The 26,195-nt window shown below is 51.9% G+C and overlaps 1 protein-coding gene across 5 annotated transcripts in view; it reads right to left on the bottom strand.

Annotated features, from left to right (window-relative positions):
* Positions 1–1,658: 1,658 nt before the first annotated feature.
* The window catches only part of Hdac5 (histone deacetylase 5), a 37,307-nt gene continuing 12,770 nt past the window's right edge, over positions 1,659–26,195 (bottom strand). For 2 of the 5 annotated variants that reach the window (XM_013032028.1, XM_013032030.1), the window contains exons 3-26: positions 15,561–15,820; positions 15,316–15,460; positions 15,105–15,219; positions 14,717–14,847; positions 14,419–14,565; positions 14,218–14,330; positions 13,764–13,895; positions 13,316–13,553; positions 11,820–12,034; positions 11,258–11,539; positions 10,405–10,570; positions 9,592–9,725; positions 9,182–9,302; positions 8,769–8,818; positions 8,499–8,606; positions 8,115–8,170; positions 7,913–8,000; positions 4,274–4,393; positions 3,921–4,018; positions 3,678–3,796; positions 3,119–3,252; positions 2,795–2,879; positions 2,509–2,674; positions 2,308–2,426 (exon numbers count right to left, since the gene is read on the bottom strand). In XM_013032028.1, coding sequence (XP_012887482.1) covers positions 2,387–2,426; positions 2,509–2,674; positions 2,795–2,879; positions 3,119–3,252; positions 3,678–3,796; positions 3,921–4,018; positions 4,274–4,393; positions 7,913–8,000; positions 8,115–8,170; positions 8,499–8,606; positions 8,769–8,818; positions 9,182–9,302; positions 9,592–9,725; positions 10,405–10,570; positions 11,258–11,539; positions 11,820–12,034; positions 13,316–13,553; positions 13,764–13,895; positions 14,218–14,330; positions 14,419–14,565; positions 14,717–14,847; positions 15,105–15,219; positions 15,316–15,460; positions 15,561–15,820 — 3,263 coding nt within the window. In that variant the 3' untranslated portion in view covers positions 2,308–2,386. Of the gene's footprint in view, positions 2,427–2,504; positions 2,675–2,794; positions 2,880–3,118; positions 3,253–3,677; positions 3,797–3,920; positions 4,019–4,273; positions 4,394–7,912; positions 8,001–8,114; positions 8,171–8,498; positions 8,607–8,768; positions 8,819–9,181; positions 9,303–9,591; positions 9,726–10,404; positions 10,571–11,257; positions 11,540–11,819; positions 12,035–13,315; positions 13,554–13,763; positions 13,896–14,217; positions 14,331–14,418; positions 14,566–14,716; positions 14,848–15,104; positions 15,220–15,315; positions 15,461–15,560; positions 15,821–26,195 lie in introns of those variants that run through there. The other 3 variants (XM_013032031.1, XM_013032032.1, XM_013032027.1) reach the window with 3 other exon arrangements.

Below are 26,195 nucleotides of genomic sequence, written 5' to 3'. Positions count from 1 at the left end.
GGCACTGGTGGCTCACGCCTGTAATCCTAGCTACTCAGGAGGCTGAGATCTGAGGATCATGGTTCAAAGCCAGCCAGGGCAGGAGAGACTGTGAGACTCTATCTCCAATAAACCACCAGAAAACCGGAAGTGGCGCTGTAGCTCAAGTGGTAAGAGTGCTAGCCTTGAGCTGAAGAGCTGAGGGACAGCGCCCAGGCCCAGAGTTCAAGCCCCACGACCGACAAAAAAAAAAGTCTCGCAGGGGCTGGGAAACTGGCTCAGTGGTAGAGGGCTTGCCTGGCATGCATGAGGCCCTGGGTTCGATTCCTCAGAGTGATGCAGTGGCTCAAGTGGTAAAGCGCTAGCTTTGAACTGAAGAGCTGAGGGACAGCGCCCAGGCCCCACACTAGCAAAAAAAAACAAAAACAAAACAGTCTCACAGACTTTCCTGCCCGGGCTGGCTTTGAACTGATCCTCAGATCTTAGAGTAGCTAGGATTACAGGTGAGAGCCACCAGGCCTGGCTTTTTTCTTTTTTTTGGGGGGGGGGGGTCTGGTCATGGGGCCTGAACTCTGTGCCTGGGCGCTGTCCCTCAGCTCTTCAGTTCAAGGCTAGCACTCTACCACTTGAGCCACAGCACCACTTCTGGCTTTTTTCCTTTTGCTTATGTGGTGCTGAGGAATCAAACCCAGGGCCTCATGCATGCAAGGCAAGTGCTCTACCACTGAGCCACCTTCCCAGCTCCCGGGCCTGGCTTATCTTTCACCTACAAGATTGAGATCTCCCAGTTGGCTTCTGGCATACCAAACTGCTTTCTAGTCCAAGGCTGAAAAAAAGGCAGGTGGTTTGCTTTTGGCTAGGAAGGGGATAAGACCCTATTCCATTTGGGATCCCAGAGAACAGACATCACTAGCCCCAGAAGGCACTGCAAGAAACAAGTTTATTTACACAAGGACACACAGTGTAATGGGTTACAAAATACTTAACTGAGACAAAGCAAGGAGTGGGTTTACACGAGAACCAGACCAGCCACAGAGAGAGGAGCCAGAGCCTGGGGCTCAGTGCAGGGAGGCCTGGTACACTGGGCCTAGCCCCATCTCCATCCCCCCAAGAGAATCCAGAACACAACACACAAGCACACAGTGAACCAATGGTGGTGGGACTCTGCCCCTCCCTTGGCTCCCACAACCCTGCTCAGGCCCCCATCTGGATCATAACTATGTAAACAGATTGGTGGGGCCCTGGGGATGGGAGATTACGGATGTAACATCAGGGAGGAATTGGGCCCCTAGGAGCTACTTCACATCTTTGGTTTCCTACAGGCTAGACAGCTTTCACTGGAAGCCTGTGGCCCCCAGCCTTGGACATAGGGCTACTAGAAAAAAGGAGAGACAGCACCCAGCCTCTCCTGGACTTGGACTCCTTAGCCTAGTGGCCAACGAAGACAACCCTGGAGGAAGGGAATCTTTTAGTCGAGGCCAGTTACTGGGTTCTTGGGGTTTGGTTCTGCCTGTTCTAAACCCATCTTTTGCCATCCTCAGGCTTCAAAGCAAAAGGATCCAGGAAGGGAATAACCCAGACCCTTCTGCAGCTAGATAACTAGGAGAAATCTGGTCCTAAACAGTAAGGGGGCTCTCATCAGCCTGGTGCCCTCCTGTTAGAAACCACCTTCTCCTCTACCCCAGGTTGTGTCAGCAAGAAGGCAGGGAGGGCAAAACTGAAGTGAGCGCAGGCTTGCCTCTAGGGATCCATCTAGACCCTCAGAACTTTAAGATCCCATCCCCTCATCCTCTCAGCTGCTGGGAGTGTGAGGCAAGACAACTCTGGTCACAGACCCAAGGCCCTCATCCTTAGCATAGCCTCTGGTGGGTGCTGAGGCCAGAGAGGAGTCTGCAGAGATGGTGGGGATAAAAGATGGGAAGGATTGCAGAGCACAGTGTGGGAGCCCACTTCCCTGCCACTGCAGCCTAGGCAGTGGGAAGGGGAGGGGGTGAAATTAAGGCATTCCCCCCCCAAAGTCTGCTAAAGCCAAGGTACCAACCTACTGTTCCCACCTCGCTTAGGGCGGTGGGGGGGGCCCAGAACTGGAGCGTACTGTTTGGGCCCCCATGCTCACCTTGAGCTGGCCCAGACTCCAAGGTGGAAAGGACAGAATTTAGGGAAGTGGCATAGGGTGCAAAATGGGGGAGGGGCTGGACTGTGAACCCTTACCTCCTACAGAGAGAGCAACTTCTAGAACTGGGATGTGGGTCATATATGGTCGGGGGGCCTGAGGCAGCTTAGAGGAGCAGAAGGGGCAAGGCTGAGAGACCCACACAGCACGCATTGTTGAATGTGTGACTTTTTGTTTTTAATAGAAAAAATAAACAAAATCACAATGATGAAGCCCAGGATGGGGGCCAGAGTGTCAGAGGGCAGGCTCCTGCTCCATGGGCTCCTCTGCCGGCCTGTGGGGACAAGCACAGGAAGGACACTGAGTGAGAGAGACTAGTGTGGGCCAGAGACAGGAGTGGGAGGTGAGGAGCTTACCTGGGGCTGTGTTCTCGGGCAGCAGCAGCCTGGGCCTGTTCAGCCCCCACTGACAGCAAGGCCATGGCGCTCACAGTCTCGGCCTCCTCAGTCTCACCTGCCTGAGCCTCCCGCAGAGAGCGACCCAAACCAGCAGCAAACCTCTGCACACAACTCCAGTGTTTGCCTGGGGAAGAAGGACCAGTAGGGAGTCAGGGAGGTGAAGACAGCCCCATGTGGTGCTACCAGCCCAGGAGCTCCCACAAGGCAACTGGAGGTCTGAGCCCCTTGGCTTGTTCTCACGCACTCTGGATCTCGATGACTTTCTCAAGTGTGGTCACTGCGTTGATGTTGGGCTTTTGCTGTAAGACTGCCTCATCCAAAGGCTGCAGCTGGAAGGAGAGAGAAGACCAGGATTAGGGTGAGGATATGGGGTGGTGATGCCTGCCCCTTCAACTACCCTCCTTCAGTCAGACATCCTCATGGTGGGCAAGCACAGCCTTTTGAGGGAGCTCTATTCAGGAAGCCATTCCCAACTATTCTCAGGACCAAGGCACATCTTCCCCAAGGGCCCTTGGAGCTGCTTGGTCCTTCTGATCCTTCATCCCACCTTTCTCACTGCTGCCCTCACCTCCACGCTGAGCAGAGCTGAAACACAGGCCTCAGAGGCATCACAGATGGCGGTCAAGTCATGGCCTCCCTCCAGGGCCAGCACCACCCGGCCCCCAGCCAGCTTCATCAGCTGCCTGGTCAAGTGGCCAAAACCTTTGCAAATGGGTGAAGAAAGGAGGATAAGATGGTAAATAGTATCAATTCTAGAGATGGTTAGAAAGGAGAAAAAAAAGAAACAAAATTTGATGGTAGATTTAAAGCCAAATATATACATAATAAAACACAATGTCAGTAGACTAAATGTTCCATCTGAGGGTAAGACAAAGAAATCCAATCACATGCTGTTCTTTCAAAAGCATCTCTAGAATGTCAGGGATCAGCAAACTGCCCCCCTGGGCTCCAGCAGGAGACCCATGCTATGCTACATCACTTCTGCCTGCTGGCCCCTGGGTCAAGGTTGGCAGAAAAGTGGGGGGAGCCAGCAGGATAACTCCCATGTCCAAGATCTGCCCATTCCACATCCCCGCTGCCTCTAACCTGGCTGCTGCACACCTCCCTCAAATGCCCAGCACACTCACATCTGGCGGTGACAGAATAGCCACCCAGTGGAGACAGATGCCCTTCAACAGCATCAAACCCAGCAGAGACTAGGACCACGTCAGGTGAGAACTCGTGGGCAATGGGCATCACCACTGTCCTGCAAAGGGATGGCCCAAGCTGACGCAGGTAGATGGCCAGGTCAGCCTCACACCACACTGCTCTCCTTTCAGAGATTATACCCCTCCTCCTGCCCCTCCCTTGGCCTTTTTCTCAGTCCCCACCTGAAGGCTGTCAGGTATTCCACGTCTCCGATGGGGGGGTCCACACCTCCTGTCCATGCCACATTCACATTGTACCCCACACCTGGCCCTCCACCGACCTGGCACCAAGGTAGGGGAAGAGGTTATTTTTACTGCTTGGGGGACCCCAGACATTGCCCCACCTCCACACTCACCTCCAGAGCCCCACTCCACTGACCTCTGATCTGCCTGAGGGGCAGTCAGACCTGTGAGGTCCTCCTACTAGGAGCCCTCAGACGCCCCAGGGACCAGCACCATATGAGTTTTCATGGCTTCCTCACAGGCCCCAATCAGTTACCTCCCAGAAGAGCCTACTATAGGTCCTTGAGCTGTACCTCTTCAGGAGCCCCAGAGCCTGGAAAAAAGTTCCCGTTGTCATAGCGATGCAGGGAGATGTAGAGCACAGAGGGGTCATTGTAGAACGCTTGCTGGGTACCATTGCCATGGTGAATGTCCTAGCAGAGAGAGGTAGAAACTTTAGGAAATGGTCCAAGCTCTGACACAAAGGACAAAATGCCACCTGTCAGGCTGGGCACCAGCGGCTCATGTCTATAATCCTTGCTACTCGGGAGGCCGAGACCTGAGGATTGCAGTTTGAAGCCATCTCTCAGATAGGAAAATCTGAGATTCTTGCCTCCAATTAAGCACACAAAAAAGCCAGAAGTCGAGCTATGGCTCAAGTGGTAGAGTGCTAGTCTTGAGCCAAAAAGCTCAAGGACAGCACCTAGGCCCTGAGTTCAAGTCCCAGGACTGGCAGGCAGGCAAGTAGATAAACAGACAGACAGATTACACACACACACACACACACGCACACACACACACACACACACACAAGCCACCTGCCTACTATCCATTCTATGGTAAGCTTTGGGGGTGAACCTACCACTAGTTTCAAGGAACCTGCACTCCATTCCCAACTGCCTGGACTCACTTCTCTATCTGGAATTTCACATCTAAGTTATCACACTGAGTACAGGCCATACAAAGTCATAAGGTATTTATCTCCCTGCAGAACATATTCCACTTGAGTTAGGGAACCTTAAGACCTTTAAAACAGACAGACATATTCTAAAGAAGGCTCCATCATTTACATGACTTTGTTTACTTAGTTGCTTTTTCTTTTTGTTGGTCATAGGGCTTGAACTATGGGCCTGGGCGCTGTCCCTGAGCTCTTCAGCTCAAGGCTAGTGCTCTATCACTTGAGCCACAGCGCCACTTCCCGTTTTCTTGTGGTTTATTGGAGATAGGAATTCATAGACTTTCCTGCCTAGGCTGGCTTTGAATCGTGATCCGCAGATCTCAGCCTACTGAATAGCCAGGATTACAGGTATGAGCCACCGGCGCTCAGCACTTCTTTGTTTTGGTCAGTTGTGGGGCTTGAACTCTGGGCCTGGGCACTGTCCCTCAGCTCTTCAGCTCAAGGCTAGCACTCTACCACTTGAGTTACAGCGCCACTTCTGGCTTTTTCTGTTTATGTCGTGCTGAGGAATGGAACCCAGGGCCTCATGCATGCAAAGCAAGCACTCTACCCCCGAGCCACCTTCCCAGCCCACTTGCTTGTTTTTGATAAGTGTTTTTCTATGTATTCTAGGATGGCACCAAATCCAAATTTACCACTGTCCTGCCTCAGCCTCCTAACTGAAACAGATTACAAGCATGCAACACTCTATTCAACTTGTTTTTTTTTTTTTAATTTTGTTTTGTTTTTGGCTGGTTATGGGGCTTGAACTCTGGGCCTGGGCACTGTCCCTCAGCTCTTTTGCTCAAGGATAGTGCTCTACCACTTTGAGCCACAGTGCAACGTCCGGTTTTATGATGGTTAATTGGAGATAAGGGTCTCATGGACTTTCCTGCCCAGGCTGGCTTTGAATGGCGATCCTCAGATCTCAGCTTCCTGAATGGCTAGGATTACAGGCATAAGCCACTGAGGCCTGGCTTGGTTTGTTTTTGACAAAGTCTTGCTATATTAGCCAGCTAACCTCAAACTTGAGATCTCCTGCCTTAGCCTCCAGAGTACTAGGATTACAGGCATGAGCTACCATGTCCACATGAATTTTTTTTTTGGGGGGTCCGGTCACAAGGCCTGAACTCTGGGCCTGGGCGCTGTCTCTCACCTCTTCAGCTCAAGGCTAGCGCTCTACCACTTGAGCCACAGCACCACTTCTGGCTTTTTTTCTTTTTGCTTATGTGGTGCTGAGGAATCGAACCCAGGGCCTCATGCATGCAAGGCAAGCGCTCTACCACTGAGCCACCTTCCCAGCCCGTCCACATGAATTGTTAAGCCAAAATTGAGCTTTAAACATTCCACCCTTGCCAGGCACTGGTGGCTCATACCTGTAATCCTAGCTACTCAGGAGGCTGAGATCTGAGGATCACGGTTCAAAGCCAGCCCAGGCAGGAAAGCCTGTGAGACTCTCATCTCTAATAAACCACTCAAAAAACCAGAAGTGGCACTGTGGCTCAAGTGGTAGAGCGCTAGCCTTGAGCTGAAGAGCTGAGGGACAGCTCCCAGGTTCAGAGTTCAAGTCCCACACTGACCAAAAAAAAAAAGACTCTACCCTTAGTCACTGATTGCTCATGCCTGTAATCGTAGCTACTAAGGGAGGCTCAGATCTGAGGCCTGAAGTTCCAAGCCAGCCTAGGCAAACAGATTAAATCTGAGAAACTTTATCTCCAACTGTTAACAAAAAGCTGGAAGAGCCAATTTTGAGCAAAAAAGCTAAGCAAGAGCACAAGGCTCTAAGTTCAAGTCCTAATACCAGTGTATGCACGCATGCACACACAGACACAGACAGACAGACAGACAGAAAGACACACACACACACACACACACACACACGAGATTCTACCCTTGCTTGCTTAAGATTGTTCCTGGCTGGGAAGATGGCTCAGTAGTAGAGCGCTTGCCTTGCATGCATGAGGCCCTGGGTTCAATTCCTCAGCACCAAATTAGCAGAAAAAGCCAGAAGTGGCACTATGGCTCAAGTGGTAGAGTGCTAGCTTTGAGCTGAAGAGCTGAGGGACAGTGCCCAGGCCCAGAGTTCAGACAGACAGACACAGACAGACAGACACACACACACACACACACACACTACAAAAAAAAGATGGTTCCTGGCCACAGTGAGTTCCCTGAACACAGAGAGCAGTATGAGCTTTACTCTCACCATTAGGGCAGCTTCTGAAAAGCTATAGCAAGACAGAAGTATGACATCCTCAGCTGAGAGACGTTAGCTAAGTCACCTAAAAAAGTGCCTTCACTTATAGAAATGGACATCTAGACCTTTCTTTTTTTTTTTTTTTTTTTTTTTTTTTCAGTCATGGGGCCTAACCTCTGGGCCTGGGCGCTGTCCCTCAGCTCTTCAGCTCAAGGCTAGCGCTCTACCACTTGAGCCACAGCGCCACTTCCGGCTTTTTTTCTTTTTTGCGTATGTGGTGCTGAGGAATCGAACCCAGGGCCTCATGCATGCAAGGCAAGCATTCTACCACTGAGCCACCTTCCCAGCCCTTGGGCTGGCTTTTGAACTGTGATCCTCAGATCTCAGCCTCCTGAGTAGCTAGCATTACAGGTGTGAGCCACTAGACCATCTAGACCTTTGTATTCAAGATGGCTGTAAGCAACACTGTATGTCAAGTACTAGTCAGGTTCCTGGCACATATTAGTTCCCAATTGTGAGGGGAGGCAAGTGGCTTCTGGCAGTGGTAGCGGCATCCCTGTTCCTACTGTTCAAGGTAGAAACCCCTTGTATGTTATGCTTGAGGCTGTTGGGGAATGACAAAGTGGGCAAGGGATAAAAGCACTTGGGTCTCTCAGAAAAAGGAAGGAGACATATTAGAATGTGAGAACTGAGCTAATGGTCCAGAAGAAGAGACTGAGGCTAACCTATCATCAGCATGAAAAAACAAGGAATGAGCTCTCACGCTGTCCCAGTTCAGCTGCACCCACCTCTGCCCAGCAACCTCAGCCCACTACCTACCCAGTCCACGATGAGGACCTTGCCCACATTCAACTTCTGCTGCAAGAGTTTAGCTGTGATGGCTACGGAGTTGAAGAAGCAGAATCCCCTGAGGGGGGTGAGAGGGAGAAGAGGACAGGGAGGTCAGCTTCAGAGTGAGGTGGGGCTGGGTCACAGGAAGGCTGGGGGCAAAGGGCCAGGGGTAGGACAGGGCAGCACTTACATGGCTGTGGACTCTTCAGCATGGTGTCCTGGGGGTCGGATGATGGCAAATCCATTCTGAAGTATAGGGAGAGGGACAGAGATGAGATGGGAAAGAATGATGGCCAGGGATGGGGTAGAAATATAGCCAAGCATCGAAAGGATTACAGATGAGAAATACATATCAACCATTTGAATGTCAACCATTGGCCTCTGGAGCAAGTAGACATCTTCACAACACCATTACTGTTGAATGTTCCCTCATCTCTCTCAACCCCTCGGTGTCTCCAGAGGCGCCACATTCTTTCCACTCTGGCATCCAAGTTAAAAGAAGCCAGGACTGCTCCCAGCTTCTACTTCTAAGGCCATAGGACCAAGCCAAGGTGTGCCATAAGGACACCCTCACCTTGAGCTCTCCTGCAGCCACCTTGAAGGCCAGCTCCACCAGGCAGCCCACTGCCATGCGCACAGCACTGGAGGAGTGCATCTCGTTCCACACGGTGTCACTGTCCACCTGCAGGGGCAGGAGAGCAGGCTTCAGGGTGCCCCCTGCAGGGGGAGGGCAAGAGTGGAGGTGGGCACCAGACAACAGGCTAGCAGCCATGATGGCCAGGAAAGAAGGGGGCTAGAGGTAGGAGAGCCACCGCCCACTCCCTCTGGAATATACCCCACTCACCCCAATACCCCCGCAAGGCAGCATGGCATACATCTTCTGGCTGATGGGGCCTGCAAGGAAAAGGGACAGAGTGGACTTTGAAGGTGTGAGGTCAGTAAGTCAGTGAGTCACAGAAAACAAACCCACAAATCCAAGTCCAGGTGAGGCCTTTGTCGCCCATTCCAGCTGGAAGCTGTTTGTCTCATTCTAGGAAACATTCTGCCTCTGACAGTCTGGGGAGGGGCAAAGGATCACTCCACCCTCCTGCACGGTGTCCTCCAGCTTACTCAGGCTGCATCTATGTAAATGACACTCGCTGACGGGGTACCAGCTCTGCTAACGGGATGACCCTCGACTATCAGGACAACGGCCAACCCTGGCCAGAAGGTCTTCTGACAGCCCCATTCCACAAGACATCAGATGTGTCAGCTCACCAAGCAGTTTCTTGCTGTCAAGTTTCTGTCGGTTGAGGGGGCTGGTCCCATAGAGCAGGGTATGGTATTCAGAGTGAACTGTCTGGATCTCATCCAGGGTGGCTTTGCGACCCCGAATCCGCTGCCAGGGAAGGGCAGGACAGACAAGCGAGAGAAGTGACACTGAATGCTCAGCTCTCTTGATAACCATAGCCTAGGTAGGGCCCATGGAATCATCCTTCCAGAACTCCAAAGGATTCTGAGCAACTGCCATGGATCCCCACAGACCTCACTCCAGGACTGAGTCCAGTGGGAACCATGAAGGAAACAGGTCTCAAGGAATGAACTTGGGTATGAGAGAGACATAACCCCAGGGGAAATGGAGGCTCTGCTCAGACTAAAGCTGGGCTGAAGGAAGGGGACTCCCTCACCTCGCACTTGCTGAGCAGGCCGGTCTCCTGCAGCCGGGACCAGATACTCTGGATGCGGCCAGCGTGCTCGGGGTGCACGTGTGTGTTCCCGCACATGCACTGGTGCTTCAGCATGAACGTGTCATAGACCACACCTGGACCACAGACCCTTGTGTCAGCCAGCCCTGTTCTGGGCCAGGAATCACAGCCTGGCCACCATACCCAGCCCAAACACCTACCTATGGCCACTTCTATATACACCTGTCCTCACTCTTGAAATTCCTTTGTTCATACTCCTGTCAGAAACCTCTGGCTCTCAGGCCTAACCAGACTTGTCCTTGACACCTCCCATTGGTCTTTATCTTTGCCAACTGCGTAGTCTACTTTTCCCCCCTAAAAAAAAATCTTCCTTTCTCCTTCCCATCTTAGCCCTGTGTATGGCTCTCCATCCTCAGGCAAGCCTATTTCCACTCAGAGCCTAGTATGTGGCAGTTTCATGGAAAAAGCCTGCTGCAACCTACTGAGTCCAACTGTCAAACCCACAGAGACGAGAGAAAGCTAGCAGGGCAGAACCCAAAAGAGACAATGGGCTCTCTCCACTTGAGCTCCTGAGCTTGTACGGGTGATAGTGCAAAATCAGGTATCCTAGGAAGAGGGAGGTGGAGGCACAGAAATCAGCGCTTCCTCAATTGGTAGAGGCAGGACTGCCTACCCTCCTGACTACCATAAATAGCCACGGGCTCACTTGCTTCAGTGTGTCTGAAGGGCCCTAGATGCAACACACAGGTCCCTGCTATATGTTGAAAAGATGCAACAAGCAGTGATAGGGCTCACCAGTGGTGAAGAGGTGCTTGGTGGGCTGATCTGGGGGGCTCTTCATGCCTCCAGGAGCAGCAGGTGAGGACTGGGTGCGACCCAGGGCTTGGTGAGGCACAGTGGCCAAGCTGAGGGGTGCCTGGTACACCTGCAGGGACTGCAGCTGCTGGGCATCTGTGAACAGCTGGGAAGAAATGGAGGGGGCCTGAGTGAGGATAAGCAGCCTGGACAAGAGCGAGAACAGGTGCCCCTTGGGCCTCTAGGGGGCCCCCAACCCAGCTCTCTCTTCCAAGTATCTTCCATCTCCCATTTGTTCCCTCCAGGGACAGGAGACACTCCAGCCTCCGCCATCTCCAGCAAGAAGGGGAAGGATGGGGGATGTGATGAGTCACATTGAAGAGTAGCATTGAGGTAAGAGGCTGAGAGGGGCGGGGGTGGAGGCGAGGGAGGGATGAGTCAGGACTCGAGGGCTCAGCTGTGTCCGCAATGAATGGAGAGTGCCAGGCACAAGGCAGACTGTAGTAACAGTGGGGGCGTGTGTGTACACACGCACACAAGCACGCAGAGACCCACGCACAACCAGCGGACGCAGGCACAAAAGCAGATACACACAGGCCACGTGTACGCACGCAAGTACACGCAGACAGGCAGATGCAAGGGGGTTGGCAGACAGGCAGAGGCACAGCTCAGGGACCCACACATCAGCAGCCCCTTCAACTCCCTCTTGGCTTCTTTCCTCCCCTCTCACTCTTCAGAAAGCTGCTCCACTGCCAACTGAGCTGCTGGGGATGGAGACAGGCAGATGTGGGAAGGGGGTGGGAAAGGACGATGGGGTGGGGACTTAAGGGCTAGGACCAGGTCAGGGGGGCACCTTTTTATAACTGGCACTGGACTCCTCCAAGTCGGGCCCCTCCTCAGGGCCACTTTCTCCCTCTTCATCCTTGACCTGAATGCAGTCCTCATCTTCCTCTTCTTCTTCCTCCTCTTCTTCTTCCAGGTCTTCCTGAGTGCTCTCACTTTCTGTGGAGCCTTCCCGTGGCATGGTCACAGCGCCCTCTCCTAGCAAGGCTTCCTGCTGCTCGGTTAGCTCCTCTTCTGTCTCCTCAGGGTGGGTAGTGGGCTGCCTGGGCAGCTCCCCAGTCTTGGTAAGGATCTGGAGGCAGAATGATGGGGAACCTATTAGCTGGGAGGAGTGGCTATACAGGCCTACAGTCCAGGTCCTTCTATCCTTCCCTCCCTTCTCAAAGACAGCTGCTAGCCCAAGGGAGCTTCTTCACCAATCAGAAAATAGAAAGCCAACTCTCCAACTCTCCTGTACCCCTAGTGGGGCCTGGGCTCAGCACCCCCAAATACCCCCTCGCCCCCGTGCCTTTCCTGCCCAGCCTGAGCCTCTAGCCGTATCAGCCCCAGAACTTTTGCCTCTCCAGGCATACTTTGCCCAGCTGTAGCTGCTGCTGCTGCTTCTGCTTCTCCAGAAACTGCTGGTGCTGCTGCTGCATGACCAGCTGCTGCAGGGCCTGGGGACTCTGTGGCAGTGGCGAGGATTGGGTGCGACTCAGGGGCCGGTGCCTTGGAAGCTTGCCCACTGTCCGCATGCTGGTGGCCACACGTTCACCAGTCACCAATGGGGACTGCCCGTGCAGTGGCACTGTGGAGGCAGGAGAGGAGTCAGCTCCATTGTCAGGACACCAGGCTCACTCCCATCATCCTCTGCAATGTTCTCCCCTTCTGGACCACCACCTACATACTGAGGAAAAACCTTGAAGGAGCCTGAGGCACCCCACCCCAAGCCTGAGTCCCATTCTTCCTCCTCTCCTTGTCATCTTCACAAATGAGCAGTTTCAGCTCAGAGGTACCAGCAGGCCTTCCAAATTCACCATTTTCTCTCTTCAGTTTGCTGAACTTAAGGGCACAGGTGGGTCTGGGCTAGCCAGGTATGAGGGCCAGTCAGGCACCAGAACAACAAGACTTCCTACAAGACCAAGAAGGCCTGAGCCAAGGTTCTGTATGTGTCCTGCAAGACCTCTCCTGACGGTAACAGGTCCAATACCACAGCCACTGGCCATCTGTGACTACTGAGTGCTCATGCTACCAGTGTGTGACACACAAACAAAAGTGAAACTCCTCATTTAACCTTCATGTTGCATGTTGAAATGATATCTGGATAGAAGTTAAAATGTTTTAATTCTACTTTGTGTGTGTGTGTGTGTGTGTGAGGTACTGGGGCTTGAACTCAGGGCCATTCCTCTAGTTCCAGCTTTGTGCTGGTTAACTATAGATACATCTCAAAGCTTTGTTTGCCTTGTCTAGCTTTGAATCTTGATCCCCAAATCTCAGCCTCGTGAGTAGCTAGGATTATAGGTGTGAACCACTGATGGCTGGCCCTACCTATTTTATTTATTTATTTTTGGTCAGTTATGGTGCTTGAACTCTGGGCCTGGGCACTATCCCTCAGCTCTTCAGCTCAAGGCGAGAGCTCTACCACTTGAGCCACAGCAGCACTTCTGGTTTTGAGTGGTTTACTGGAGATGAGTCCCACCGACTTTCCCTCCCCGGGCTGGCTTAGAACTGCGATCCTCAGATCTCAGCCTCCTGAGTAGCTAGGATTATAGGTGTGAGCCTGTGAGCCGCTGATGCCTGGCTCCTACCTATTTATTTTTAGGCTCCTACCTATTTATTTTTAAACTTTTAAATGTGGCTACTAGAAAACTTTATGCCAGTTGTTTGCATTATGTTGCAACTACTGGACAGCTCTGCTCTGGCACAGAAACTGGGTAATGGCAGCAGGTTCTGTCAAGAATAGTGCCTGGCATACTGTAGGTACTTGATGTTTCCAGAATGTAGAAGCAATCAGTGATGCTTCTCCCTCACAATGGTCCTAACCTGAGACCCCAGAGGGCCTCCCTGGTACAATTGCCCACCCACTCACCAGCGATGAGGGTGCTCTGCTGCCGGGCCTGCTCTAGCAGCAGCACATGCTGCAGCAATGAGGCGTGCCCATGGGGGCTTGTGTCACCCTCCAGTGCCACGCCCAGCAGGCAGCCAGGGATGGAAGATGTGCTCATGAACTTGCCCGTTAATGTGCCCCCAGTTAGTGTGCTGCCCTGGCGCAGGGATTGAAGAGCCTGCCTCTCAGCCTCCTGCTGTGTTGACAGCTTCGGGGAGGCCTGCATGGGGTGGAAAGAGATGGGAAATAAGGTAAGGGGTTCCTATTGCATAGTCCTGCCAACTCTATACCAGCATCCCTCATCTACCCTCTGCCCTCCCACCCATCTGACCTCCCTTGGGACCTTGGGAAGGCAAAAGTGCCAGGTGGGAGCATGCAAGACCAATAACCTGCACACCAAAATAGAAAGGGCTATGTGCCCTACACTTACAGTGAGGTGCGAGTTGGTGACAGTGACCGTGGCCTGCAGCCCTAGGGAGATGTTGGGCAGAGAGGGAGACGTGTAGAGGCTGAACTGGTTGGGGGAGCTGTCCAGAGGGAGGGCCCGGTGCTGGGGGAGCATCTGGGGAGCAGTCAGGAAAGACAGGCATGAAAGCAGGAAAAGGGGAGGTGGCAAAGGATGGCAACCTGGGGCTGAGGCCAAGAAATCAGGATGGCCCCCACTCTTCCCACCCTGAGCCACAACTGGGGGTGACCTTTAGAGATCAGAGTCCTTCATGGGCCTGTTGGACCATATTTAGGCAAGGACCCTCCATGTGGACAGAAAGGTCTGTGCTGGGGACTCTCAGCCCGACCAGAAGGAGCAACACTCTTCCATTCAGGGGGGAAAAAAGCAGCTCTGGGTCCCCCCACCCCACCTGCGCCAGCCTGAGCCTGGCCTGTACCTCGGTAGGGATGTTGGGGACTGAGCCGGTAAAGCCATTTTCAGCGATGGTGTTGTGGGAGCTGTTGGGAGAGCTGGGGCCGGAGCCGGGCGCACTGTTACATACGGACGACACTACAGGAGAAGTGGCTGTCACCTGGGCCCGCTCTGAGCCACCCCCAATCCCAGACCCTCAGAATGGGGACATGTGGTGAGGCCTTACCCCCAGGTCCAGCGCCTGTGATCTCAACTGCTCTCTTCTTAAAGGTGCTAATAACAGTTCCATCCTTGCGACGCAGAAGGGGACTACTTCTCCGCTCAGCCACCTTTTGTTTTAGCCTCGAACGCACTTTCAAGTTGGGTTCAGAGGCTGTAGAGAAAGGTGTAGGAGCTCAGGTACATCCACATATACCTGTAGTCCAGCTCTGTCAAGGAAGACTCACAGCAACACTTCCCCTTGCCCATCCCCACCTCTGCCCAATGAATCACACTTAGAGAGGTCAGGCTGGGCACTCACGCACCTGTTTTGCGGAGGGGGAAGTCATCACGGCTGTCATAGGGCCCAAGCAAAGGCAGTTTATAAGAGGGAGGCGTCCCAGGGGGGCCGCTCTGGGGAGGGGAACTCTGGTCCAAAGAAGCATGGTGGGCTCCCCTGGGGGTAGGGTAGAAGCAGACTTAGGTTACCACCCAGGCCTGGGGTCTGCCACCTGGCCATCTGTAGCTATGATAAGGCTACCAGATGTCATACAGGGACAGGAAATGGATCCTGAGGGGACTCTCATCCCCAAGGAGAAGTTACAGAGCCCAAATATGGCCACAAGACAGGAGATTTCAGCTAGCTTGTAGTCAAGTAGGGCCCAAGGAGGACCCAGGTCCCTTCTGCCCACCCTGCACTCTCAGGACTATTACCAGCATTTGGAGTGCTGTGGGAGGGAATGGTTGAGGCCGCCTGGCGTGGGCTCCTTTGACTTTGACAAGAGGAATTCTTGGAGCCTCAGCTTCACCTCAGTGCTGGCGATGGCACCTGTCGGACAGAGCACTGGTGACCTGGTTGCTTGGTGCCAGGACCCACAGCTAGGGCCAGGCAGGCAGGAGCCCTGGTCCTTGCCCATGGCCTTACTCTCTTTGCTCTTTTCCTTGTTGCGCAGGATGAGCAGCTGCTGCTCCAGCCGCTGCTTCTCCAGCTCCTCCTGCCGCTGCTGCTCCCGTTGCCGCTGCTGCTCCAGTTCCTGTTGCCGCTTGGCCGCCAGCATCTCCTGCTGCTGCTGCAGGGGCATTAAGGGAGCAATGAGCTGGGCCCTGAGGGTGTGGGGGGGAGGGGGGAGAGTACAGCTACGGGTGACCCCCTACACCCTGCTAACTCACCTTGAGGTGCTTCTGTAGTTGGACCTCATGCTGCCGTGTCAGGTGGTCATGCTGCTTCTGGAACTCAGCAAACAGGAGCTGCTTCTGCAGCTGCTGCTGCTGTTTGAGCACCAGGAGTTCCTGCTGCAATTGCTGCTCCCGGAGCACAGGGTCCACAGGGCCAGCCAGAGCCCCCCGCAACTCCACAGGACTGGGGCTGCCTCCACCCCCGCCCCCCATGGGGCTGGGCATGGCTCCTGGCAGTACTGGCTTCACCTCCACTGTGGGCACAAGATTTATGAGGCATCAGTGGGCCCAATCTCAGTCCCCACTAGGCTCCAGAAGCCAGGTCTAAGGCTCAAGAGGGCACGGGCAGTGTTACTAGACCCAAGAGGTCAGAGAGAGGGATTAAATCTCTCTGTCCATGAAGCCACCTTTCACCTTCTTCAAAAGAGGCCAAAGCCATGAAAAGTAAGAAAATATGTAGCAGAGCTGGGCACTGGTGACTCATGCCTATAATCCTAGCCACTCAGGAAGCTGAGATTGAAGATCGTGGTTTGAAGTCAGACTGGTCAGGAAAGTCTGAGAGACTCATCTCTAATTCACCACCAAAAAGCCTAAAGTAGAGTGTGGCTCAAATGGTAGAGTAGTGGCTCAAATGGTAGTCTTGAGCAAAAAAGCAGAAGGATAGTGCACAAGCCCTGAGTTCATGCCCCAGGACCTGCACAAAAATAGAAAATAGGGCAACAATGCTTGATAATAAGTAATGTACTCATTACCTTGCTCATGTAATTGTAACCCCTCTGTACAGTATTTTCACAATAAAAAAAATTAAAAAATAGAAAATAGCCAGGCATTGGTGGCTCATACCTGTAATCCAAGCTACTCAGGAAGCTAAGATCTGAGGATTACGGTTCAAAGCCAGCTCAGGAAGCAAAGTCCTGAGAGTCTTATCTTCAATTAACCACCAGAAAACCTCAAGTAGCATTGTGACTCAAGTGGTAAGAGTGCTTGCCTTGAGCTAAAGAACTGAGGAACAGCACCCAGGCCCAGAGTTCAAGCCCCATGACCAATTAAAATGAAGAAGAAGAAGAAGAAGAAGAAGAAGAAGAAGAAGAAGAAGAAGAAGAAGGAGAAGGAGAAGGAGAAGGAGAAGGAGAAGGAGAGAAGGAGAAGGAGAAAGAGAAGGATTAGGAGTAGGAGAAGCAAAAGGAGAAGAAGAAGAAGAAGAAGAAGAAGAAGAAGAAGGAGAAGGAGAAGGAGAAGGAGAAGGAGAAGGAGAAGGAGAAGGAGAAGGAGGAGAAGGAGGAGAAGGAGGAGAAGAAAAGAAAATATGCAGCAGGGCTGTGGTAGAGCTCAGTGGGAGAGCATTTGCCTAGTGTGCACGAGGTCTTGGGTTCCATCCCCACTACTACCACAAAAACAATGCACAGGAAAATATAAGCATGAAGAAGAATGGTAATGGCAGAGTGTGAGTACCTGACACATAATATTGTCACTGACACCATTGGGCCTTTGACATGAATGACTCATTTAAACTGCATAATTATCTATGACTCAAGTGATTGTCACCCCATTTTACAGACAAGGAAACTGAGGTTGTAAGACATTTGAGTAAGTTGGCCAGATCCAGCCAGCTGACTGAATATTCAGGATGGAATGCAAATCTTGTACTGTGCCTTCTCCTCCTGTCTCAACACCAAGCCCCCACTAAAGACCACATGAGAAGGAAAACTGAGGCACAGAGGTTGGTTCTAGAACTGTTGGTGCTACTACTCAGGGCTCATGAAAAGAACAGGTCTTATAACAGTTGGGGCCGATGGAACAGAAGGGAAGATAAGGAGTAGGGGAGACAAGAGGTCTCAGGGAAAGGGGTATAGGGCTGCACCAAGCCAGGGAGGGGGCTGAGAGTCAGCCTAGCTTCCTTTGCTGGATTATCTCCTTTCAACAGTTTTATTGTAATTACCCTGAAAATGCCGCTATATATAGAGTGAGCCAAACAGCAGCTGTGCTGGGGGGAGGGGTTGAGAGAATGGGCGGGCAGGGAGGAGGTGGGAGGAGGAGACAGGAAAGGAAAGGGAATCAGACAGGAAGAAGGATGATGGCAGGGAGAGGGCTGGAGCTGCTGTGGGGACCTCAGACTCCAGTCCCAGGGAAGACAGCACACTGGGAAGGGCAAAGCAGTGGTGAGATCTACTGAGTAGTGCCAAGGCAATGGGCTGGGGAATCTTAAGAGTGAAAAAGGTTCCAATGGAAAGGATGGGTGTCGACCTCTGATCCCTCTGCACTGTCCTCCCGGTCATTGGATGTCACTCCCTACCACTGCTCTATGGTTGCCAAGGCAACTAGGCAAACAACACACCATCAGGGAGCCCCAAGTCCAACCCACACCCCACAAAGCCTTTTGCTGCCAGCAGGAAAGGGAAGGCAGGATATGGCTGCCTGGAAAGGAGGAAGTAAGAGAGGCAGGGCCAGCCCATTTTGTTTCTTTTCCACTTTTTTCTCCAAAGAAAGCCCACATTCCCACATTTTCCTTGATATACCCTAGGAAGGCCACAGGAGGCTAAGAAAGCACTCTAGCATCCAAGCAGCCCACTATGGCCCAGAAGAAGAAAATAAGACCCTAACATTCTGACAGGTACAGGGAACAAGACTTCCCTGGATCCCTACCTTCCAGCTTGGGGGTGGCTAAAAGAGGTCCCTACATTCTGTCTATGGGCTTGGATTTCTCCAGGGAACCCAGGAGCAAGGCCACAGAAGGACAAGGTTATACCACCCTCATGCCTAAATATGCCCCTGGGAGTCAACAGAAGCAAGGGTCTGCTGGGAGGCACAGCTAAGCAAGATGTCTCTCTGCCCCACCACCCCTCCTTCCCCAATACCGCTGGGCACATTCCTCTGTGGTTTCCCCATCAGCCGCACTGACGACTTTGTGGCCACCAGGCCAGAGCCACAACTACAAGAGTGTCCAGATGTGGCCAAGAGGATGGAGTTACACACACACACACACACACACACACTCTTTCTCCAACTCATTCCCTCCCTAGCACTAGGAGAAAAGGCCACTGAAAACCTCAGAGAGCCTTTCTAGCAGGAACAGCCCCAAGTCCAGGATGAAAAACAGGGTGGAAGCCTTGGGTCTCCCTAACCTGTGACATTCAGCAAGGCCCAAATCTGACCAGAGGGTTATCACTCTGATTCCTCAGCCAAGGCTGGATGGGCTTCAATCTGCTGCTCCCACCCATGCTGGGACCATGGGAGCTGGATTCCAGCTTGCTTGCCTAGGAAAGGAAAGGGGTCCAAGCCTTCCTGGTTATCAGCAGATAACCCTACCTCAGGCTGGCACTGTGGCCAGCAGGGCTGGTGGCACTTGCAAGAGCCCTACAGAAAGCACAGGGCTCAGACCAGTCAATCTCCCACCATTATCATCACTGAGATGTTTAGTTCAGTGCTGCAGTGGGAGTGGGAGCCCATTGGTATGCAGGTGGCGGGGCAGCCACAGGGCTCTTACCACAGCTCTGCTTACATGCAAGCAGGAACTGGAGACAACTGGAGAATGTTAATTTGAAGCAGCATGCAGCACTCCAGGAGCCTACCAAAGGTAGACATAGCCTACCTGGATGTGTCCAAAATGGAAGTTAGGGAAGGGTAGAGTATAGAATCCCAAAATGTAATCTTTTTTTTTTTTTTTTTTTTGTCAGTCGTGGGGCTTGAACTCTGGGCCTGGGCGCTGTCCCTCAGCTCTTCAGCTCAAGGCTAGCGCTCTACCACTTGAGCTACAGCGCCACTTCTGGTTTTCTGGTGGTTTATTGGAGATAGGAGTCTCACGGTCTCTCCAGCCCGGGCTGGCTTTGAACCGCGATCCTCAGATCTCAGCCTCCTGAGTAGCTAGGATTACAGGCGTGAGCCACCAGCGCCCGGCTCTCCCAAAATGTAATCTTGCTGGGATGGAACTTAAAAGCCTGGATGGCCTGGCAACCCCTTGAAGATCCATGTCCCCTGTCAGCTTGGCATGAGCAGAGCAGGTAGCAGCAGCTTTAGCACATGGAAAGGGAAGTGGGTGTGTCATGACTGGAAGAAGCTCTTGTTGGCCTCCTGGTGGATCAGGAGAGTAGGTGGAGAGGGATTGTTCCTTAAAAGGATGGGTTACGGGTTTTAAGTAGTAAAGAGACCTCTGAAAGGCCAGGAAAAGGGTCACATGGGAGAGCAAGGTCCTGGGTCCTTCCTTCCTCAGTCAGGTCTCACTCAGAGCCACAGGGAACAGAAAGGTTGGATGGCCAAGACCAATACTACCATCTCCTGTGAGGGAAGTAGCTAGGCTCCAGGAGCAGGCCCTGGCCACCCATCCACCCTGCTCCACACATTGCTCTTTGTAGTAGGTGTAGACCTTTCTTCATCCTAGAAGTGGTCGTCTCAGGAACAAGGCACAATTCTGTCCTGTGGCCTTCTACAGGGATGACCCACTCTGCCTCCATGGAACAGCTTGGCTTGAGCAGTGGGGTGGGTAGAGCTGCGTGTCTCCAGCCACCAGAATGGCCCTGCAGATACTAAGCTCTGGCTCACAAAAAAGGGGTTGTCCTGCTCATAGGTACAACTGGGCAGTGGTAAGATCTAGGTGAAGTTTTCTTCCCAACCAACCAGCCTGGTCTCTGTCTTCTCCATGAACCACATCAGCCCCAGGAAGTGGGAGTTATGGAAGACTCTTCAAGCAGTCCAAGAAATAGCCTGGTCCCTGTAGGGGAGATTAGGGAGGGGTAGATGGGCCAACCTCAGAGCTGCTACAAGGACAGCAGAGGCCAAAAACAAGGAGTCAAACCTGGTAGGGTGGTATATACTAGAATCCCAGCTATTCAGGAAGCTATGCATTCAAGGCCAGATAGAGAAATTTAGTGAGGCCCTGACTCAAAAAAAATCATAAAGGGACTGGGAAGGTGGCTCAGTGGTAGAGTGCTTGCCTTGCATGCATGAGGCCCTGGGTTCGATTCCTCAGTACCACATAAACAAAAAGAAAAAAGCCAGAAGTGGTGCTGTGGCTCAAGTGGTAGAGCGCTAGCCTTGAGCTGAAGAGCTGAGGGACAGCGCCCAGGGCCAGAGTTCAGGCCCCACGACTAGACCCCCCCCAAAAAAAAATCATAAAATAAAATAAAGACAAGGGGGGGCTGGGAAGTTGGCTCAGTGGTAGAGCGCTTGCCTTGCATGCCTAAGGCCCTGGGTTCGATTCCTCAGCACCACATAAGAAAAAAGCCGGAAGTGGTGCTGTGGCTCAAGTGGTAGAGTGCTAGCCTTGAGCTGAAGAGCTGAGGGACAGCGCCCAGGACCAGAGTTCAGGCCCCACGACCGGACCAAAAAAAATAAATAAATAAAGACAAGGGATCCAGGCAAAGGGATGCTACCTCCAAGCAGAGAAGAGACTGAGCCATAAGGAGCAGAAAGCAACACCCTTGAGAAAACAGGTTCAAAGTAAACAGATCTAGCTAACCAAGGGCAAAGTTGCTCTAACGTACAAGCCAGGCCACCACCACTACACCATGCCTTTTCTTGGCAACATCACAAATTCAAAATCCCTAATACATAAATCCAGGTCAGCAGGTAAAGGTATCTCACTTTCCTCTGAAGAAGCCCTGGGAAATATCAGTATGTAGACACTCCTAGCAGATCCAAAAAGCTGTACCTCAAGCATTAAAGACCCTGACCCCTGCCTCCCATCCCACCCTCTCACCCCAGGCCAGCCACCAGCCACAGAAGACTGAGAGGGTTGGAGACACAGGATAGAAAACATTAAGCTGGAGCCAGGCACTGGTGGTTCACGCCTGTAATCCTAACTACTCAGGAGGCTGAGATCTGAGGATCACAGTTCAAAGCCAGCCGGGACAGGAAAGTCCGTGAGACTCTTATCTCCAATAAACCACCAGAAACCTTTTGCAAGTGGCACTGTGGCTCAAGCAGTAGAGCGCTCGCCTTGAGCTAAAGAGCGCAGGGACAGTGCCCAAGCCCGAGTTTAAGCCCCACAACTGACAAAAAAGAAAAAAAAAGGGCTGGGAAGGTGGTTCGGTGGTAGAGCCCTTGCCTTGCATGCATGAGGCCCTGGGTTCGATTCCTCAGCACCACATAAGCAAAAAGAAAAAAGCCAGAAGTGATGCTGTGGCTCAAGTGGTAGACCGCTAGCCTTGAGCTGAAGAGCTGAGGGACAGTGCCCAGGCCAGTTCAGGCCCCATGACCGGACCCCACCCCCCAAAAAAAAAAAAAGAAAAAAAGAAAACATTAAGCTATTTGTGACATTTGTACCAAGGACTGTGTAGATAACCCATAGATGTCTGAGAAGCTGCCTTCTCTTGAGGGGACACAGTAAAAAAACCCTCTGGGAAGGTGGCTCAGTGGTAGAGTGCTTGCCTTGCATGCATGAAGCCCTGGGTTCCATTCCTCAGCACCACATAAGCAAAAAAGAAAAAAAGCTGGAAGTGGCGCTGTGGCTCAAGTGGTAGAGTGCTAGCCTTGAGCTGAAGAGCTGAGGGACAGCGCCCAGGCCCAGAGTTCAGGCCCCACGACTGGACCCCCCCCCAGAAAAAAAAACCCTCTGAGACCAGCTGTTTCAAGCCCCCAGTGACACAGGCAAGGAGATCAAGCTTCTTTAGGGCTGCTATGCATGAGAGCTCCCACCCTCACCCTGATGAGTGAAACAAAGCAGAGATCTGAACCCAGGTGCATGGTTCCCAGCACAGGCAGGATCCCTCTGAGCAGCTTGGCTTCATTCTAGGATGTCTCTCTGTAGAGCACAGGTAGCCATCCCAGCCTAGGGGTAGCATCTTCACCAACACCCGGCCCTCAGGACCTCCCTTGCCAAGTAAGGCTATCAGCAGCATCCTTTAATATCTAATTACCTTTTTTCTGTCCCTGGAGAATAGGCAAAGGCTCTTGTCCCTGTCCTGGCCTTGAGGGAGTCTAGAAGGAGATGAGGAAGAGTATTCCACCCTCCTCAGCCAGTGACTCTGATGACCCCTCCCCACCAAGGCCAGTTTCCCATGATCTATTTCTGTGCTCTTACGTGACTGGCAAGGCTGATTTAGGCTCAACAGGTTCTACCACAATTCAGACAGTATTTCCACATGTGCAGGCTCGGCATGACTCTCACCTAGCAATTTGCACAACTTGTCAAGCAACGTAATTGAACACATATCACGTAATGGTTAAGAGCGAGAGCTTTGGAGTAAGGCATGGCAAAGGTTCAAGGCAGTGTGCTCCTAGACAAGGCATAGGGTGCCTCCTCCCCACACTCTGCAGGCATCTGCAAAACAGCAGCAGAGTACTTAGAACCTAGGTTACCAAGCCCAAAAAAATGCGTGCCTAGAGTTTGGCAAAGGGCCTGGGAAGATCTCAGGAGGTGTTATCCAGGGCTATTAATAATGGCTCATGACTTTTTTTTGGGGGGGGGTCCGGTCGTGGGACTGTGTGCCTGGGCGCTGTCCCTCAGCTCTTCAGCTCAAGGCTAGTGCTCTACCACTTGAGCCACAGTGCCACATCTGGCTTTTTTTTTTTTTGTCGGTCGGGGGTCTTGAACTCTGGGCCTGGGCGCTGTCCCTCAGCTCATCAGCTCAAGGCAAGTGCTCTACCACTTGAGCTACAGCGCCACTTCCGGTTTTCTGGTGGTTTACTGCCCGGGCTTGCTTGCAACCGTGATCCTCAGATCTCAGCCTCCTGAGTAGCTAGGATTACAGGCGTGAGCCACCAGCGCCCGGCTATATCTGGCTTTTTTTATTCTGCTTATGTGGTGCTGAGGAATCGAACCCAGGGCCTCAGGCATGCAAGGCAAGCGCTCTACCACTGAGCTATCTTCCAGCCCCTCATGACATTTTTTTTGGTTGAGTCCTGGACCCCCTTGGCCTTGGCAATCAATCTCGGGAAGTCTATGGACTACTTCTCAGATTGTTTCTATGTGTGGTAGAACATTAGCCTAGTATGCATCAACTGCGTGTGTGCGCGCGCACACACACACACGTTTCTAAAATACACAAAGAAGTCAGGTACAGTGGTCTGTAATCTCAACACTCAGGAGGTTGAGGCAAAAGGTTTTACCTGTTCAAAGCCAGTCTGGGTTATACAGTGAGGCCCTGCCTAAAAAAAAAAAATTGAGATAGCTGGAAGCTGGTGGCTCTTGTCTGTAATCCTAGCTACTCAGGAGACTGAGGTATGAGGACTGAACTTCAAAGCTAGCCCAGGCAGGAAAGTCTATAAGACCCTTATCTGGAAGTGGTGCTGTGGCTCAAGGGGTAGAGTGAAAAAACTAAGTGGCAGTACCCAGGCCCTGAGTTCAAGCCCTAGTATTGGCATAAAAAAATTAAACTTAAAAAATGTTAATATAGCCCGGCGCTGGTGGCTCACACCTATAATCCTAGCTATTCAGGAGGCTGAGATCTTAGGATTGTGGTTCAAAGTCAGCCAGGACAGGAAAGTCAGTGAGACTCTTATCTCCAATTAACCACCAGAAAACCGGAAGTGGTGCTGTGGCTCAAGTGGTAGAGTGCTAGACTTGAGCTGAAGAACTGAGGGACAGTGCCCAGGCACAGAGTTCAAGCCCCATGATTAAAAAAAAAAAAAAGTTAATATATAAAATAAAATGCTTAGACTATGTCAGGTTTAAACTCCTGCCACATCAAGGTCTTAGCTTTCATTTCAGATGTTAGAAGGTTGCTCTGTGGTCCTGTCCCATCTAAGAACTTCTTCTAGCCCCACACAATACAAGCTGGAGTCGCCAGAAGCTGGGTGCCAATTACAGAGAGGAATCTCAGGGAGCAGCCTCCTTCCAGCTCCAGCTCTGGCAGGCCATCTCATCTGCCGACTTACTCTGTCCTTTGCAGCTCAGGTCTCTGGTGAGATCCCTTCTGTCCCTCCAAAACACCTAGCACAAATGAGCACAAATTTTGGTTCCTGACCTGTCTAAGGTCACTTTAAATTTTTTTGTTTTTGGGGTCCGGTCGTGGGGCCTGAACTCTTGGGCCTGGGCTCTGTCCCTCAGCTCTTCAGCTCAAGGCTAGCGCTCTACCACTTGAGCCACAGCGCCACTTCCGACTTTTTTCTTTTTTCTTATGTGGTGCTGAGGAATCGAACCCAGGGCCTCATGCATGCAAGGCAAGTGCTCTACCACTGAGCCACCTTCCCAGCCCTAAGGTCACTTTAAAGAGAGGTAGAATAGGGTTGGGAATGTGGCTTAGTGGTAGAGTGCTTGCCTAGCATACACGAAGGCTCTGGGTTTGAATCCTCAGTACCACATAAACAGAAAAAGCCAGAAGTGGCACTATGTATAGCTCAAGTGGTAGAGTGCTATCGTTGAGCAAAAGAAGCTCAGGGATAGTGTTCAGGCTCTGAGTTCAAGTCCCAAGACTAACAAAAATAAAATAAAGGGAGAGAGATAGCCAGTGCTTAATCCTGGCTCTGCTGGCTCTCTGCACTCTATTAAAAACAGAAGAGCGAAACATGAAGGCTGCTCCCGAACTTAACAAGAGATGGAACATTCTGTATATGGTTCAGGAATCTAAACTAGGATACCTGATTGGCTCACAGAATACCAGAGCTCAGGAATATAATGCGGGGGTGGAGGGAGTGGGGGGAGGGGAGGCAAATAGAGGAAAGCCCTAGAAATCTGGAAGCAGATGGCCACTTTGAAGACTCTTACAAGAGATTCAGAACCCCGATGGAAGGTACAAGGCATCTGTCACTGGTGAGGTGGAGTTAGTGGTGGATCTCAGGATGCTGTCTAGATAAATCTCCTATCTCACAGCCATTTCCAAGAAGTACTTGGGCACGAAGCTGCAGGCAATTAGAAGGCACACTAAATGTGCAAAGTCTGAAGCTGTTGCTGGGATTGTTCACTCCCCACCTGGGGTGGGATAGTAGGAGCTCCAGGGCAAATCTGCCTCCATTCTCCATTGCATATAGGCCCTGGGCATCCATCAAGCTGCCCTGCCCACCTGGCCACTTGCCATATCCCCACCCTGCAGGGATTTAGACACCTGCTCCTGGCATCTCAAAACATCCTCTCTCTCCAGACTGCCAGGCTGCTGGGAATTGGATTTGCCTGTCTGGGGGAACAGCCGTCTCCCTCTACATATGCATAGGAACTTCTCCCAGAAGTCCTAAAGCCCATTAGGGCCTTCCATGAATACTGGAGACACCACTGGCAGGATAGTGGGTCCTGTAAGCCCTGTTCTCACAGTCCCTATTCTAAAAGCATGGGAATCTGGGAACCTGTGTTTGAATACAGTCCCTTGGTGAAAGTTTGAAAGTCACTCTCACTGTGTCCCCAGACTGCCAGTACTCATTTCTGCTGTCAATCTGACAGCTGTTACAGCTGTGTGTGTGGACACGGTTAATCTGATTTCCTGTCTGGCAGCTGTACAGTGGGAAAGGGACAGCTGAGGGTCTCAAAAACAATAGGGGATGAGGTAGGAGGGGGCTGGGCAGCAGAAACTGTCTGTATGGGAAGTGTGCCTTTTAATTACCTCCAGCTTTGTGCCCAAATGGTCTAGTCCCCTTCTTACTTTGAGCCAAAATGCAATCAGGAAAAGAGAGAACCTACCAAGTATTCTCAAGTATTTATATAAAACAAAGACTCAGAAACTTGGGAGCTCCCAGAGGCCACAATGGTCTCTATTCTCTAGAAGC

This window comes from Dipodomys ordii, unplaced genomic scaffold (genome assembly GCF_000151885.1).
Source record: "Dipodomys ordii isolate 6190 unplaced genomic scaffold, Dord_2.0 Scaffold147, whole genome shotgun sequence".
NCBI classification, from domain to species: domain Eukaryota; kingdom Metazoa; phylum Chordata; class Mammalia; order Rodentia; family Heteromyidae; genus Dipodomys; species Dipodomys ordii.
This window is presented reverse-complemented; position numbering and strand designations above follow the sequence as displayed.